The following is a 16002-nucleotide window of genomic DNA, read 5'->3' on the forward strand; positions in this document are numbered from 1 at the left end:
CAGGAAGGTTTGCTCCAGGAGTGCAGTAAGGGAGGCACAGATTCAGGAAGCCAGTTTTGCTGAGGCCTCATCATCAGGGACCACCAGGACCAGGGAGCTGCAGGTCAACTCCCATCCAGGAGAGAGGGTGCTCAGCTGTGTGCACCCAGGGCATCCACAGAAGCAAGGTCGGCTCTGCAGTGGCTGCTGCTTCTGAGGAGGGATTAGAAGCAGCAGAGATTAACTAGGGATAGGACGCTGTCACCAGGGCAGGGCTTAGTAGTGGGCCTCCCCATGAACAGCTAGGATAACAACTGTCACTGGCTACGATGGCAGCCTCTGCTGAGAGAAACTGAGGCAGGAGGCTTGGTTAAGAGCAAAAGTTCTAGGCCAGCTGCCTGGATGAAATAGAGAGACCCTAAATAAATAAATATAGTGAGGGTTTGACATAAATTTTCTTTGTGTGGCAGAGGGATATGCCAGCTTGGCCTATTAAATCTATTTCTTACTGTGAGCTAAAATTTTCCGGGTTTTTTTTTTTGTTTGTTTTTGAGACAGTCTCACCATGTAGTCAGGCTGGCCTTGAACATGAACTGATCCTCTTGCCTCAGCCTCCCTAATGTTGGGATCACAGACTATGCCACCACGCCCAGCTGTGGGCTAAAATTTTTTAAAAATTAAAAACTGCCAGGCAGAGAGGCAGCACTTGGGAGGCTGAGGCAAGAGGACTGCTGTGAGTTTGAGGCGAACCTGGACTGCATAGTGAGTTCAAGACCAGCCTGAACTACACAGTGAGACATGATGGTGCACGCCTGTAATTCCAGCATCACTCTGGGAGGCTGACGCAGGAGGATCACAAATTTGAGCTCAGCCTGGGAAATTTAGCATTTTAGTGAGACCTTGACTCAAAACAAAAATAAAGAGGGTTGTAGATGTAGCTTGGTGCAAAGGCCATAGGTTCAATCCCCAGTAATGGACACAAGAAGGAAGCCACCATATGAAAACCATTCACCAACCTTTATAATTTGTGGCACACTTAGAAAGAGATTAATTGTTCAGTGCAAATGATATTTGTCTGGCTCACTGGGGCAAATGGATGAAGCGTCTCTGGGTCAGGAGGGGACCGGTTCAGCACCCTGGTTGGCATCTCAGGAGTTCCTGCACCACTTCTGGGCACAACACATTGGAGGCTCCAGCCTAGAGATTCTCAGCAATCACTGTTAGGCAAAAAGAGATATTATGTTACTAGAAACAAGCAGTGTAGGGCCAGGGATTTAGCTCAGTGGTTTCGCTGCCTGCTGTGCAAGCGCAAGGACCTGAGTTCAATCCCCGGTACCAAAAAAAAAAAAAAGAAACAAGCAGTAAGGAGTAGAAGGAGGGGAGAGCTGAGCTGAGACCCGGACCCAGGGGCCTTCTTGCTGTAGGCTTGGTGCAGGACAAACTGCTATGTGCCTCAGTGCGAGTGCTGCCAACAACCAGCCCCTCCACCGCCTGGGAGCAGCCCCAGCAATGTGTTCACATGGTCATATGTTTTTCTAAAACTTGCAAAGAGGTTAGAGATTGTAGCCAGAACCGGTTAAACTTACTATCTCCTGCCCTGTGACTTCCTCTTCATGACATTTCCCCTTCTGTCAAGAGGCCTCAGTGTGGCCTTATTAATGTGCACTCATCATCAGGTATTTGGTTTCTTAAAGAGGGCCTCCAAAATGTATAAGCTTCAGGCCCCACGAAACTTGGATCTGCCTTTACCTCCATGTTTGGCAAAAAAGAAGGGGTGCAAGTGAGTGGGCTGGGCTGGACACTTTCTCCACCTCTACCTTGCCCCCTTTTTTCTTTTTTAGTACAGGGGATTGAACCCAGGGCCTTTGCACTGAGCTACATCCCCAGGTCTTTTAAAAAAATTTTTATTTTGAGTCAGAGTCTTGCTAAATTACTGAGTTGCTGGGCTGGGCTTGAATTTGTGAGCCTCCTGCCTCAGCCTCCCAGAATGCTGAGATTACAGGTACTCACCACCGTGCCCAGCTCCAATTTCCCTTTTATGGTTCTCAGAGTAGCCATTAATGCCTAGTCACAGCTAGATGGGTTTTCCCTTTCTTTAAAAAAAATTTTTTTTGAGACAGGGTCTTGCTATATAGTCCAGGCTGTCCTTGAATTCACTATGTAGCCCAAGCTGCCCTCGAACTCAGGGCATTCCTCCTGCCTCAGCCTCTTGAGTGCTGGGATTACAGGCATGCACCACCATGCCCAATTTTCTCTTTCTTTTTAAAGTTGATTATTAATATTTAAAATTGTAGGGCCAGGGATGTAGCTCAGGGGCTCAGCACCTACCTGGCAAGTGTGAAGACCTGAGTTTGATTCCCAGTACCAAAGGAAAAAAAAAAATTAAAATTGTAAATCTGGGCATGATGGCACACACCTGTAATCCCAGCACTGAGGCAAACTGCTATGAGTTTGGAGCAGGCCAGCCTGGGCTATATAGTGAGTTCAAGGCCAGCTTGTACTACAAAGTGAGACTCTGTCTCAATAACAACAACAACAAAAAAGTTGTAAACCAAGAAATCATAAGCAAGGTTAAAACAAAGCAAAGACAGTTTTATGCAGGTGGAAAATAGATTTGCAAATTGAGAAACATGACTCAGTTAGATGGAACTAGATTTCTGACAAAGGAAACCAGGGTTGGGCTTCTATCAATCTCAGCTGTTGGAAATTGATACAATAAGGATAGTCATGAACTGCGAATGCCCAGTGGGGCGTCTAGGTCAAGAAACAAAATGGTCACTTGAGGAATTTCTCACACTTTCCAAGGTATTGTTAGATTCTGGAAAGTTACTCCCTCTGGGTGACAAGATGCGTGTGGGGACCTTCCTTCTGTCAGTATATCTCTGAGGCACAGGAAAGGATCTTTGTGCTTCTAAACCAACAAAAACATTCTGCAGCCATTTCAACTTTGGTCAAAGCGCACACAGCAAAAACTCAAACTGCATAAAAGACTATACAAGCCCTAAGTGGTGGCATGTGCCTGGAATCCCAGCACTTTGTAGGTTTGAGGCCAGGGGGATGGCAAGTTTGACCCCAGCTGGGCAATTTAGCTACACCATCTCAAAAAAAAAAAGTAGCCAGCCATGGTGGCGCAGGCCTGTAATCCCAGCGCTTGGGAGGCTGAGGTAGGAGGGTCACCGTGAGTTTGAACCCAGGCTGGGTTACATAGTGAGTTCAAGGCCAGCCTGAACTACACAGTGAGACCCTGTCTCAAAAAATAAAACAAAGTAAAAAATAGTATAGGGGATGTAGCTCACTGCGAAGGTTCTGAGTTCAATTCCCAGTACGACCAAAAAACAAACAAAAACTATACAATGTCCCTGAGTCACCAGCCCACCCCAAGTATAAAGAACCATTCCTGAAAAGGGTAATGCCACATAAAATTTCTGGTGGATCTTTCCAGAAATTTTACATCTACATTCTACACAAACAGAGGTATATTTATACATCATTCTGTATTTAATAGATCTTGTTTTTTGTTTTTGTTTTTTTGGTACCGGGGATCGAACTTGGGTCCTTAGCTTTTGAGGCAGGTGGTGGAACCACTGAGCTAAATCCCCGGCCCTTGTATTTAATAAATCTTGACAATTCATATTTGAAATGGTACTCGAAGGGCAGGCAGATCAAGGAAGAGAGTGGCACTCAGAGAATTGAAGGGAAGGCAGGTTTATGATCACTACTGGGCACAGCAGAATCACCTTCCAGAGTTTGAGCCCTGCTTCTAAGTTTGTTTTCATATTTGTCTGTTCTTTAGCCAGGCGGGGGTGCAAGCAGAAATTTACAGAAGCAGAACTTAGCAAAGGGTAGGGAGGTGGAGATAATGTTTTTTAATTTTTCTTAGTTTATCTTTAAGACATAGGGAAATAGGGAGGAACAGGCAGGTGTTGCTTCAGCAGTTCATCTTTTGGGCACAGTGACCTTCATGGGTTTAGCAGGAGAGGCCAGCCTTAGACTGTCAACCTTGAGACTCATCAGCCTTGAGACTGTTAGTCTCTGTCCAGCTTTGAGACTATTAGTCTCTGCTTTGTCCTTTATTTTTTTCCATTTCAATATCAGCACATAATTTGACTTAATTTTTTTTTTTTGGTAGCGGGGATCAAACTCAGGACCTTGCGCTTTTGAGGCAGGTGGCGGAACCATGACTTAATTTTTTTTAATGTAACATAGACTGCTTGTGCCAAAGTTAATTTAACCACTGAGTGGGGGTAGATTTCACTGTGATCACCTTTTTTTTCTTTTTTTGGTACCGGGGATCAAACTTGGGTCCTTGCGCTTGTGCAGCAGGCAATGAAACCACTGAGCTAAATCCCTGGCCCTGTGATCACCTTTTTTATTATTATTATCTATATTTGTTACCTCTTGAAGCATAATGTGACCTGGGCACTCCATTTCCATTCACAGGCCTTGTTCCAAATTATTTTTCAAACAGCTTTGCAGTATATCTAGGAAGTTTAATTAATTCCTCTAAACAATACTTTTCTTTGGAAAACAAGCCCCATGGCGTTTCTGTCACCAAGTTGTTTCAGTTTAACTTATTTCTAGAAGTCTAATACATGCAGAATTGAAACTACAGGGGGGAAAGTTTTTAACAAATAGATCCTACAAGATGAAAACTCAAGCTATTGTAACAAATATTCCTTTAAAGACTAAGATATCTCAACACTTCAGAGACAGAAGATTTGGTCTACTAAGGAATCCGCCTTGATAACGACACACTTTAGACTTCATAAAGTTAACAGTAAGTTACATGTCTTACTACAAATATCTCAACCTATTAAAACAAACCAAGGTCGGGCCGGGGATTTAGCTCAGTGGTTTCGCCGCCTGCTGCCCAAGCACAAGGACCAGAGTTCGATCCCCGGTACCAAAAAATAATAATAATAATAAAACAAACCAAGGTCAAAAAGCATTGGTAGCTGTACTTTAGTGCCTAAAGTATCACAGTATCACATAAAAGTAGAAAGAAATCTTATCTATTCCTTAAGCAGTTATCATGCCATACAGACTTCAATGTTAACAAAAAAATCCTTGGAAATATACTATCAGCGAGAATGAAGGTAAAGTACTGAGCACGCATCAGAGTTGTTCTTCGGACAGAGTTTAGTCGACTTCTTCCATGCGTGACATGTCGTCATCTCCGTCGAGGGGCAGCATCTCTTCAGTGACAGCAGCAGTGGTTTTGTCATCGGTGGGGTCATCCTCATCAATACTGAGATCCAGCTTGATCATCCTGTAAATCCTATTCACGTGTGTCTGGGGTCCTCCAGACTGAAGCCAGAGTACAGGAGCGCAGTTTCATAAAGCAAGATGGCCAGATCCTTTACAGACTTGTCGTTCTTGTCAGCCTCGGCCTTCTGCCTCAGGGTCTCCATGATGGAGTGGTCAGGGTTGATTTCCAGGTGCTTCTTTGCTGCCATATAACCTATCATTGAGATGTCTCTTAGGGCTTGGACTTTCATGATTCTCTCCATGTTTGCCGTCCAGCCATATATATGTGCTTGTGACAATACAGGATGGGATCGACTGTGACCATCCTTAATTCACTGCAAGGCCCAACATGATCTTGCGAAGGACTTCATCATAATACAGTATATTCCAGGGCAGCAGTTTTTCTTTCATCACGGAGGAGGAAATCTTCCTCAAAAGCTAAGTCAGGCAGGTGGATGGAGAGGTTGGGTGCCACTCGTCAGGAAATTAAACTCTGATCCCTTAAGATTAAATACGTGGGGGGCCGGGGATTTAGCTCAGTGGTTCCGGCGCCTGCAAGGTCCTGATTTCGATCCCCGGTACCAAAAAAAAAAAAAAAAAAAAAAAAAAAGATTAAATACCTGGGAGAATAGGGGACTAAGGACCCCCGCCAATCTCCCTCAAAGATTCAGTTCGGGGGTGGAGCGAGCTTAGATAACAGTTGTAGTGCGGGCGCCAGATGCTGAATCACGAGCTGAAAAGAGTCAGCCTTGCTTTGAAAATATATCTGGCTACGGGTCCCGCACTTCGCCTAGTATCATTCAGTTTTTCCAAATCTTGTTTGAATCTTCCAGGCAACCCAGCAGGGCGGGCTGGACTGCCAAGCCCTAACATCTTAGAGGAAGCAGCGCCACCGCCAGGCCAGCTGAGGTGGAGACGGCTTAGGTGGGCGCCCACCCTATAGCGACAGGGAAGGCGGAGGATGGGTGGGGGGTGCCCGGCTCAGCCTCCGCTCCTCACACAAGTTTTCGCAGCCCACCTGGAGGATCTGGGTTTAAAGGGGTGGCAGTTTGTTCTCACTCGGCCATCCACTGCGCCTTGGAAAGGACTGGGTCTTTCTCTCATGTATACGGCCCGCACTGACTACCCAAGACTGGGGGCAGAGCCATACACAGGTGTTCCTCCCTTACGCAAGAAAAAGTACCAGGTGAATGAAGGGTTTCTTTAAATGGTTGTTCAGCACTTCACACACCAAGTTCAGGTTAAAGTCTGTTGGAGTGCGCTTGATTAGCATGCATTTGGGGCCTTTAGGATTAACGCGGGTGTGAAGAGCTGTTTATTTCGGCCTGAGGAGGCGGGGTAGGGTGTCAAACTCGACCTACGGTCTGGAAGACTACAAGTTCCAGAATGCATCTCCCCCCCACCCCCGGGTAGGGAGAGGCCGAGGTTGTGGGAACTAGGCCTGCTGAGAATTGTAGTCTTCAATCTGTTTGTGATGCAGGATGAACTAGGAGGAGGGAGAGGGAGTAAACTATTATCACGTGATACTCGGGATCAAGTGATTGGCCCAGCCTCCATACCGGAGTTATGATTGGCTAGCCGAAAAAAGAACGACGCCACTAGAGGCGGGCTGAAGAGGAGCGCAGGCGCACTGTGTTGCGAGTCTCGGGACCTCTTTCGGAGAGACCATGGCGCTCAACAAGAATCATTCGGAGGGCGGCGGAGTGATCGTCAACAACACGGAGAGGTGAAAACACTGCGGAAGGATCTTGGAGAACCGAAGTGGGGGGTGTTCAGTGTTTGGGTAGTGGGCTGTGGGCGGTGGGCGGTGGGGAATAAACCTTGAAGAAGGCAGCAGGTAGAGCGCGAGTGGGTGGGAGTAACGGCCGGGCGGGGCTGGAGGGAGGTGGGTGGACCGTGGGGGGGGGCGGAGATGCCGCGATCAGCTAGGGGATAGGGCTGTCGGGTGGCTGGATGGGGCCGGGAATTTGGGCAGGTGGAGCCTGGGTCTCATGCTTAAACCCGTTCCTAGACTTGGTGACTTTAAGGGCTGGGAGGGGACTTCTACAAAAATAATTGCCATTTATTGGGCGTTTACTATCTTGTTACTACCTGGCAGCCGCTGCGACTCTTCCACCTTATTTAATACATAAATCTTGTGTGACAAATTATTACATTTCCGGGTAGGGGATGTGAGGCCCAGTGAGGCTAAGTAGATCACGAAGACGTGAATTCCAGGAAAGGAGACTTGATCCCAAAGTCAGTAAGTTTAGCCACCAGTACACAGCCTTCCAGTAGATTCCAGAACCTCTCCTATTCCAAGTGAAAAACAGGGCCCAGAAATAAAATTAAATAGGTAACATTTGTCACCTCCCTAAGGTAATTCCTGGGAAGAGTATGGGTCTTTTATAAAGGTTAGTCTCGCTGTTTTCCTTTTCTTTTTGTTTTTTGAGCAAGGTCTTGCTATGAGGCTGGCCTTGAACTGGAAGCAGTCCTCCTGCCTCAGCAATCCTGCCACTGCCTCCTGACTGCTAGGATTACAGGCGGGCACCACTACCCCCTGCTTGCCTTTTTCTCTTGAATACTTGTTTAAACTTCTTGGGCTGGGGATTTAGCTCAGTGGTTCTCTCACCTGCCCCGAAAGTGCAAGGACCCTAGTTCAATCCCTAGTACCAAAAAAAAAAAAGTTCTTTCTGTTCCATCCTCCCCACCCCCTGGCCATTGCATTGTGTCTGTCCCCTGACCTCTAACCTCTGTGCTGCTTGGACCCTTCTCTTCTTGGGCATTGAGAATCTAACCAGCCAACTCTGGTTGAGCTATGCTCACCCTAAATTGCTTCTTGAAGGCAGAGGGCCTTAGAAGGAACCTGAATCCTCAAAGACATACATGATGAAGTCAAGAGTTAGGCCTAGTTGAGGCCGACGCCCAGCCTGCGTCCTGTCACCTGGGAGTGCTTGAGTTGGAGGAAAAGGAAGGCGGAAGGTGATCCAGGCCTCAGAATGCTGTCTGCATCTCAGCCTGATGGGCCCAGCCTGTTCATGATAGTCATTTCTTTCCTCTGCGCTGCCTTTTATTGGGCTGCTTCTCTTTTTCATCCTGCGGAGTCAAGAAAGTTGTGGTATTTGAGAGGGGAGGAGGACAGTGAATAGAACAAAGTGCATTGGACTTTTTTTTAATCATGTACTCAGAGAAATGTCACATTGCTCACTGGTTTGTTGCATCTCTGAGTGAGAGCCAGTTCCTGGGCCTGGGGAAATGCTTTTGGTGCCATTTGGTACAATCTCTTGGGACTTTTTCTTTTTCTCCTAGACTTTTCTGGGACAAGAATCTTATCTTTCCTGCTGGGCCTCCTATCTGGCTCAGGGCTCGGTGCTGTTAAATAAAAGTCTCCCTTGTTTTAAAAAATGCTTCAAGGGGTCGGGGATTTAGCTCAGTGGTTCCGGTGCCTGCCTCGAAAGCTCAAGGTCACGAGTTCAATCCCTGGCACCAAAAATAAATAAATAAATTCAAAATGTATCAAAAAACTACTGAGTCACAATTATAAAATACTATTTAGCCATCCCTCTAGTCTGCTGGGAGGGGGCGCTTCCCAGGTTAACAGTTTGGCCAGGGATTTGGCTCAGTGGTTTCACTGCCTGTGGTGCAAACGCAAGGAACCAAGTTCGATCCCCAGTAGCAAAAAAAAAAAAAAATGCTTCAGCTGGAGTGTGGTGGCACACGCCTGTGATCCCAGCTCTCAAGAGGCTGAGGGAGGAGGATTGCCAGGAGTTCGAAGCCAGCCTGAACTACAGTGCAACCCTGTCTCAAAAACCTAAAAAAAAAAAAAGTAAAAAGAAAAACTGCTTCAGCCTCATTTCTCAAAAAACTTGTGTTCATAATAACAAAATTTTAAGTTCAGGGTTTAAACTTTGATATTTAAAATAATAATGTCCACCGCCTACCTTGCAAGCGCAAGGTCCCAAGTTCAATCCCTGGTACCCCCCCCAAAAAAAAGCTGAAAAAAAATTAGGTAATAAAATAAGAATGTTAGCCAGGCATGGTAGTACACTTCTGTAATCCCAATACTTTGGGAGGCTGAAGCAGGAAGATCTCAAATTTATGCCCAGCCTGGACAGCTTAGTGACTTAATGAGACCTGGTCTCAAAAATTAAAAAGGCTGGGTAAAGACCTTAGGTTCAATCGTCAGTAAGAAAGAAAAAGAGAAAGGGGGTGGTGAAATAAAAAAAGGAAAGCAGGAAAATAGAAGTGTGACTGGGTGTGGTGACTTGTGACTGTAATCCTAGACGCTTAGGAGGCCGGGCAGTAGGATCACGAATTTGAGGCAAGCTTGGGCAACTTGGTGAGACAGTCTTGAACTAGAAAGTACTGGTGATGTAGGGTTGTAGCTCTGGACTCCCTGATTCAGTCCCCTATACTGGGCTGGGAGGGGTAGAAGAGAGAACCCAAGTAATCTAAATTACCAAGGGACGAGGGCATCTCTGAGAGCCCTGCAGTTATGCTGGAGTGCTAGTGACTTGGAGCCCAGGTAAATGTCTCTGAGCAAATTCTGTAGACCTCAGCCTGCTGGTCTCTCCCATGACTGTACTAATGCTTTCCTCCCAGCTCTGTTGAGACCGAGTGCTGAGCAACCTTTCTCACTGCCCAAGGGTGACAGACAACATCTCCAATTGTCTCATCAGGCCCTTTCCCCTTTTCTCGTTTCAGCATCCTCATGTCCTATGATCATGTGGAACTTGCATTCAGTGACATGAGGAATGTGCCAGAAGCCTTCAAAGGGACCAAGAAAGGTACCGCGTACCTTACCCCTTACCGGGTGAGTTGCCCAGCGTGAGTTGCGCTGGAGGGTCACATGTCTCTCGGCTTCAGCCTTGTGTGTCTGGTGGCCTCTGAACCCTGGTGAATGTTAGTACCTTGCTCCTCCTATTTGTCTGTCACATGCTCTTCAATTCTAGAACCACTGTGCTCTTTGTGCAGCCAAACTGACTGCCGCACAGTGAATCTATGCAAATTTCAGCGGTGTTTCCACAAATCTCTATAGAGTTGGATGCAGCTGCCAGGATGGCTTTGGCCTGGAGTATCCTGGGAGGCCTGTGCGGATATCCAGAGTGATAAATGTGCTAAAAACAGGATATAATGGCTTGACCATGGCCTCCAAACTGGGCAGAGTGCCCGGCAGAACCCCGCAGGGCAAGAAATGCCAGACTGCAGCATGGGCCTTGCCCATGAGCTGGCCACATAGACTAAGAAAGCAGTGTGAATGGAGTCTCAGAAAAGGGTCACTCCTATAGCTACCCACTGGTGAGACCTGCCTGTGACTGCAGGGAGAGGAGCACATCTTCCTGTTTCAGTCACTGTGATGAGCAGGTACAGTGACTCTCAGTCCCCCATCTCTGGGGACTCAGGTTCCCATAGTTAGATTGAGTCTACCCTGTGGTTTTGAAACCCCTGGGGTTGTGCAGCACACGAGGCAGAGTGTCGTCTGCAGGAAGGTCATGATGGCCACAGTGGCTGAGGCCCCACCATCGTTCTCGGCAAGGCTCATGCCAAGCCTGCCCCTCCTGGAGCCCTGCCCAGCCTGCCCCCACCTCCCTCGACTTATGAACAGCTGAGGTGCGAACTTTCACAGATGTACTGTGTAAGACTCACTGTGGGTTGACAGACAAAGCCGGAACAGAGCACATTCGTATGTCCGGCACTTACTGTATTGTAGGCCCCTTCGTGGTGCCCCACACCTGCCTCCTCCTCCGCCTCCTCCTCCACCTCTTCAGTGACAGCAGTCTGTCCTGCTCACTGTCTGTGATCGGCACTTTCCTGTCCATTCCTGAGGGCCTGCATAGGCTGCACTGAGACCTCTTTTTTATAGAGCTCTCTCTGGGAAGCTCTGGTGCAGAGGGCCTCTGGGCCTGGCACGGGCTGCCCACCTCAGCATGGCACTCAGAAAATGGGTGGGCAGAGATAGCCCAGTGGGCTGTGGTTCAGGTGCAGATGGCCCTTGTCCTCTCCCCACAGGTCATCTTTCTGTCCAGGGGGAAGGATGCCATGCAGTCCTTCATGATGCCATTTTATCTGATGAAAGAGTGTGAGATCAAGCAGCCTGTGTTTGGTGCAAACTATATCAAGGGAACTGTGAAGGCTGAAGCAGGAGGTAGGTAACAAGGGAGCCCAGGAACACAAATGGGTCTCTAAGGCGGTGCTCTGGATGCTTCTGCCTGCCACCTTGGCGTCACCTTTGGACACTCACTGCCCCAGCTTTGTCCCTTTCCCAGCCCTGTGTTATCTTCACGAAGAACGCCTGGAGCTGGGTATGGTAGCTCACATCTGTAATACCCTCACTGAGGGAGGGTAACACAGAAGGATCACAAGTTTGAGTCTCTCCTGGGCAACTTGGCAAGACCCTATTTTTTTTTTTTCTTTTGTACGGGCAGTAGAACTTGTGACCTTGTGCTTGCGAGGCTGGCAGCGGCACCACTGAGCTAAATCCCCAGCCAACCCTATCTTAAAAAGTTAAAAAAAAAATTTAAAAGGGCTGGGGATGTGGCTCAGTGGTAGAGGGCCTATAAGTTAAAATCCCCAATACCACAAGAAAACAAAAGCCAAGAACTAAAAAAACAACATCTAGAGCTGGACAAAGGGGCACAACTCTATAATTCTAGTTAATTGGGAGGCTGAGACAGAAGGATTGCAAGTTTGAGGCCAGGCTAGGCAACTTAACAAGACCCTCTCTCAGAAATAAAAGGCTGGGGATGTAGCTCAGTGGTAGAGCTCATGCCTAACGTGTGAACCCCTGAGTTCAGTCCCTGTACTGCAGGAAAAAGGACGACTTGGACAGCCAGCAGCATTGAACACACGTGGGTTTTGGTTGCCAAGAGCTGAGAAATGCTGGGATTAATCCTGGTAGTTCAGTCACCTCTTGAGGTGAAGTCAGTGGAATGACTGAAAACTAATTCTTATTGTGCACTGGGCAGTATGCACAAGTTTTAGATGCGTGGAGGAGCTGTGTCCTATTTCCAGGAAGAGGCAGCTGCCCCTGGGGAGATTGGACAGGCCCTGTTCTGTGACCTGCACCTTTGCAGACACTGGAAGCCCCTGTGACAACTCTGGCCCTGCATACCCAGTCAGGCCCAAGCTTGCTATTGCGGGGCTCTTGATTCCCCTTAGGGGTGAAGCCAAGCTGGAGTAGGCAGGGTCTGTCCTCGCCCCCGTCAGGACGAGAGGTCTGCTTTGAACTTGAAATATTAGTGTGCTTGCTCCCAGGAAGCTGCTAAGTGCTTTATTGGGGTTGAAGAGAACCTTGCTCAATGTTAGCTGTAAAGCCAAACCATGTGGCCCTTGTGCCCGGGCACTTTCTGAACTGGGGTTGGGAGGATAAACTTGTTCCAAGGAGAAGCTGCTGTTCCAAAGGGTGACGCTGCACAGCAAGAGCCAGGCCAGTCTGCCGCACCAGGTGGTCTGTGAGCGACAGGCCCAAGAAACAGCCATGGGAAGAAGGGTGAAGGCCCAACCTTTTCCTCCTGGTCTCCAGGCAATGGGATGGGGGTGCTGGGGAGGACAGGAGCCATCACTGTGGACATAACTTGTTTTCTTTTCCTATGCTGTTCCCTCACTGTCCTCGCCCCTTCTCAGGGGGCTGGGAAGGCTCCGCTTCCTACAAGTTGACCTTCACAGCAGGGGGTGCCATTGAGTTTGGACAACGGATGCTCCAGGTGGCATCACAAGGTATCCAGGCTCTAAACATTAGGGGCCAAGGGCACACTGAATGTGTGTGGGGTTTTTTGTTGGGGTTTTTTTTTTTTGGTACCGGGGATTGAACTTCGGTCCTTGTGGTTTCGAGGCAGGCGGCGGAACCACTGAGCTAAATCCCCGGCCCTGTGTGGGGTTTTTGTTTGACCTTGTTTCCTTTGATTTTGTTTGATAAGCACCAAGAGATAAGTATCTGGGTCGAGCGGGCCGGGGCTGGGAGATGGGGAGAAAGCTGTGATTCTCATCCACTCTTACACCACAGAGCCTGGGCTTCCTCTGCCTTGAGCGGGTCTACAAAAACCTGACAAAGCTGTTTGGACTTGACATTTTACTATGGCATCCTAAAAACAAAAAACCCAGCCACTAAACTACATTAGGCGACCATTGTAAACTCCCAAGTGCTGCACCCCCACCTGGCTCAGCCCTGCCGTTCACCTCCCCTCTCCTGGCCAACTCTGCCCTCTGTCCCCATCCTGCCATCCCCAGACCCAAGTGCGAGTAGGGAGTGGAATGGTGGGAGGGCACATTGATGGGGCATAGTCCTGGGACCCAGCAGCTCCCCTGGGTATTCTGCCGGGCCACCCTCCCCAAGCCTCAAGGCAAGTGACACTCAGAGCATCTCTCTCTCCCCTTGTACTTATAGCCTCCAGAGGTGAAGCCCCCAATGGAGCCTATGGGTACCCTTACATGCCCAGCGGGGCCTATGTCTTTCCCCCACCAGTCGCCAATGGAATGTACCCCTGCCCTCCTGGCTACCCCTATCCACCGCCCCCACCTGGTGAGTGTGTCCTTTGCTGCCCACCCTCTACCCCACCCGCTAACTGCCCCTTCCAGGCAGGGGATGCAAAGGGAAGATGTGTTCTTTCACCACTTCAGGAACAACAGCTGTTGTAGAGGCTTGGAAGGGGCCCCCCAGGAGCTAGATGGGGCAGCTTCTGGGAGGTGGCCTTTTCAGGGGACGAGGCCTGCTGCTCACTGGGTCCCTGTCACTCTTGTGGAGCAGAGTTCTATCCAGGACCTCCCATGATGGATGGAGCCATGGGGTACGTGCAGCCCCCGCCACCACCCTATCCTGGACCCATGGAGCCTCCAGTCAGCGCCCCTGATGTCCCTTCTACTCCTGCAGGTGAGGCCCCTGGGCCACTGGAGCCCCACGTGATGGACCCCTGGCCTAGAGATCACCCCAAGGGACCACCAGGGTGGTGGCCTAGTGGCAGAGTGCGTCTGTCCCTATGCTAGTATGTGGCCTCCCTGGTATGCCTCAGTATTCTCATCTCTGAACGGATGGTCACAGGACCACCTGGTGGCTTGTGAGATGGGGTAAGACATGAAAAGGGACTGGAAAGGACAGTGCCACCACCCAGCCGGTGCTCAGGAAGCTGCTGCTTTTGCTGATGGCCTGGGTCATCAGTCATGGGGACTGGGGCTCAGTGGGCTAGATGGAGGAAGGCTTCTGACTCCTGCCATGTGTTTGCTCCTGTAGCCGAAGCCAAGGCTGCAGAAGCAGCTGCCAGCGCCTATTACAATCCGGGCAACCCTCACAACGTCTACATGCCCACGGTGAGTGGGGAGTGGCCACCCCTCAGCCACACGAGCTAGGAGTCGGGAAACCTCAGCCCGTTCTGGACCTTCTAACTTGCCCTTTCCTCCGTTCTTTAGAGCCAGCCTCCGCCACCTCCCTACTACCCTCCAGAAGATAAGAAGACCCAGTAGACTTCGCCCACCTTCCTGCCTGCCCCATCCTCATGGCTTTCCTACCCCTCCCCATGGGGCTGGCTGCATCTGTGCTGGGAGGTCAGGGAGGACCTTGTTCTTCCCTGGGGCTGATGATAAACAGTAGCCAAGAACTAGCTTTTTGGGGAAGGGTGGGCCCCCAGCCTCTGGAGAGGCGCCCCAGCTCCCCAGGCCAGGTCTGCCACGCCTTCCTCTCACCATCTCTGGGGCTCTCCTCAGGAGCATGGAGTGTCCTGTGGTTCCTGTTGCACACTGCTTCCCACGGAGGGACTCTGGCCACCTCCTACACCACAGTCCAGCCCCCACAGTCTGGTAGCAATTCTCCACTCAGCCTCGTGAGCTTCATGAGACCAGCCATGTGGCTTTCCCGCCTGTCTCGCCAGCACTCACGTTCCTCCCACTGGTCTGTGCCCGCCCTGAAGGGCCACTGTCCTGACAGACTGTCAGCACACATTCCATTCTGCCAGGCCCGGCCCCCAGTCACGTCCACCCTCCCTAACCTGTCCTGGGATATTCTGTTGCTGCCTCTGACTTCAGGGGCTTTACCATGGTCCAGGGGGTAGGGTGGCATCAGGGACAAGACCCCCCCAGTCACGGAGCCCCTCTGCTCTCTGCTAGCGATTCTGGAATTTGGTTTCCTGCTTATCTCCTCTCCATCTACAAGAGGCTTCTTGTGAGGAGCCATGGAGTGCACGTCTGTCCCGTCATGCTGCTAGGGGCTGTCGGGTGGGCTGAGAGCCTGGGCCCCGCCCCGTGTGCTGACCAGGCCCAGGCCTCTCAGCCTGCCCTCCCTAGATGCAGGACCTTCAGTCTCCCCTGTGCCCACAGGCACAAAGATTTGCTCTCGACTGTTTCTGGACTGACCACAAAGTGAAGAGATGGATATTTAAAGAGAATTCCCTATTTATTTGACCAAAAAAAATTAGTTAATATATTAATGTGAAATAAACCCTGTTTGCACCTTGATTTGTTTGCTAAAACTGTGAACTAGTAAAAATGAAGTATCAACTATCTTTCTGCCTGTGTGTGGTGATCAGCGTGAGCCGTTAGAGCTGCCAGGCCTGGAAGGCATGCGTGGAGGCTTGTTCCCTCGCAGCACATTTGTTCCCCATCCTACCCACAGAGGCCCAGCACCTGGCTGGAGGCAGGCCCAGGCCCGAGTCCCAGCCTGCTACCCGCACCTCGTCCCCTGCTGGTTGCGCTGGCTCTAGGCACAGGCTGGAAGTCTGAGGGAGGTGGCTTAGGCCCCCTGTAAGAGGACCACCCCTTGGCAGCCCAGCTGGGACCTCAGTGCTGGGTGGGCCACTGGTGTGTGCCCTCCTG

At 49.8% G+C, this 16002-nt stretch overlaps 1 protein-coding gene across 3 annotated transcripts; it reads left to right on the plus strand.

Moving 5' to 3' along the window:
* The first annotated feature begins 6789 nt into the window (after nt 1-6789).
* Wbp2 (WW domain binding protein 2) lies at nt 6790-15692 on the plus strand. 3 transcript variants are annotated; one of them, XM_004860716.4, is made up of 8 exons: nt 6790-6952; nt 9910-10018; nt 11215-11350; nt 12829-12921; nt 13589-13723; nt 13949-14071; nt 14429-14505; nt 14605-15692. In XM_004860716.4, the coding sequence occupies exons 1-8, from the start codon at nt 6894-6896 to the stop codon at nt 14656-14658; spliced, it is 786 nt and encodes a 261-aa protein (XP_004860773.1). In that variant the 5' UTR covers nt 6790-6893; the 3' UTR covers nt 14659-15692. The 3 variants fall into 3 exon arrangements, with proteins under 3 accessions (XP_004860773.1, XP_004860774.1, XP_012933659.1); XM_013078205.3 differs by lacking the exon at nt 6790-6952 and adding an exon at nt 6982-7063; XM_004860717.4 differs by lacking the exon at nt 13589-13723.
* The last annotated feature ends 310 nt before the right edge of the window (nt 15693-16002 follow it).

The sequence above is a fragment of the Heterocephalus glaber genome, unplaced genomic scaffold (genome assembly GCF_053883595.1).
Source record: "Heterocephalus glaber isolate CG9 unplaced genomic scaffold, H.glaber_assembly_v1.0 deba00000937, whole genome shotgun sequence".
Classification (NCBI taxonomy): Eukaryota; Metazoa; Chordata; class Mammalia; order Rodentia; family Bathyergidae; genus Heterocephalus; species Heterocephalus glaber.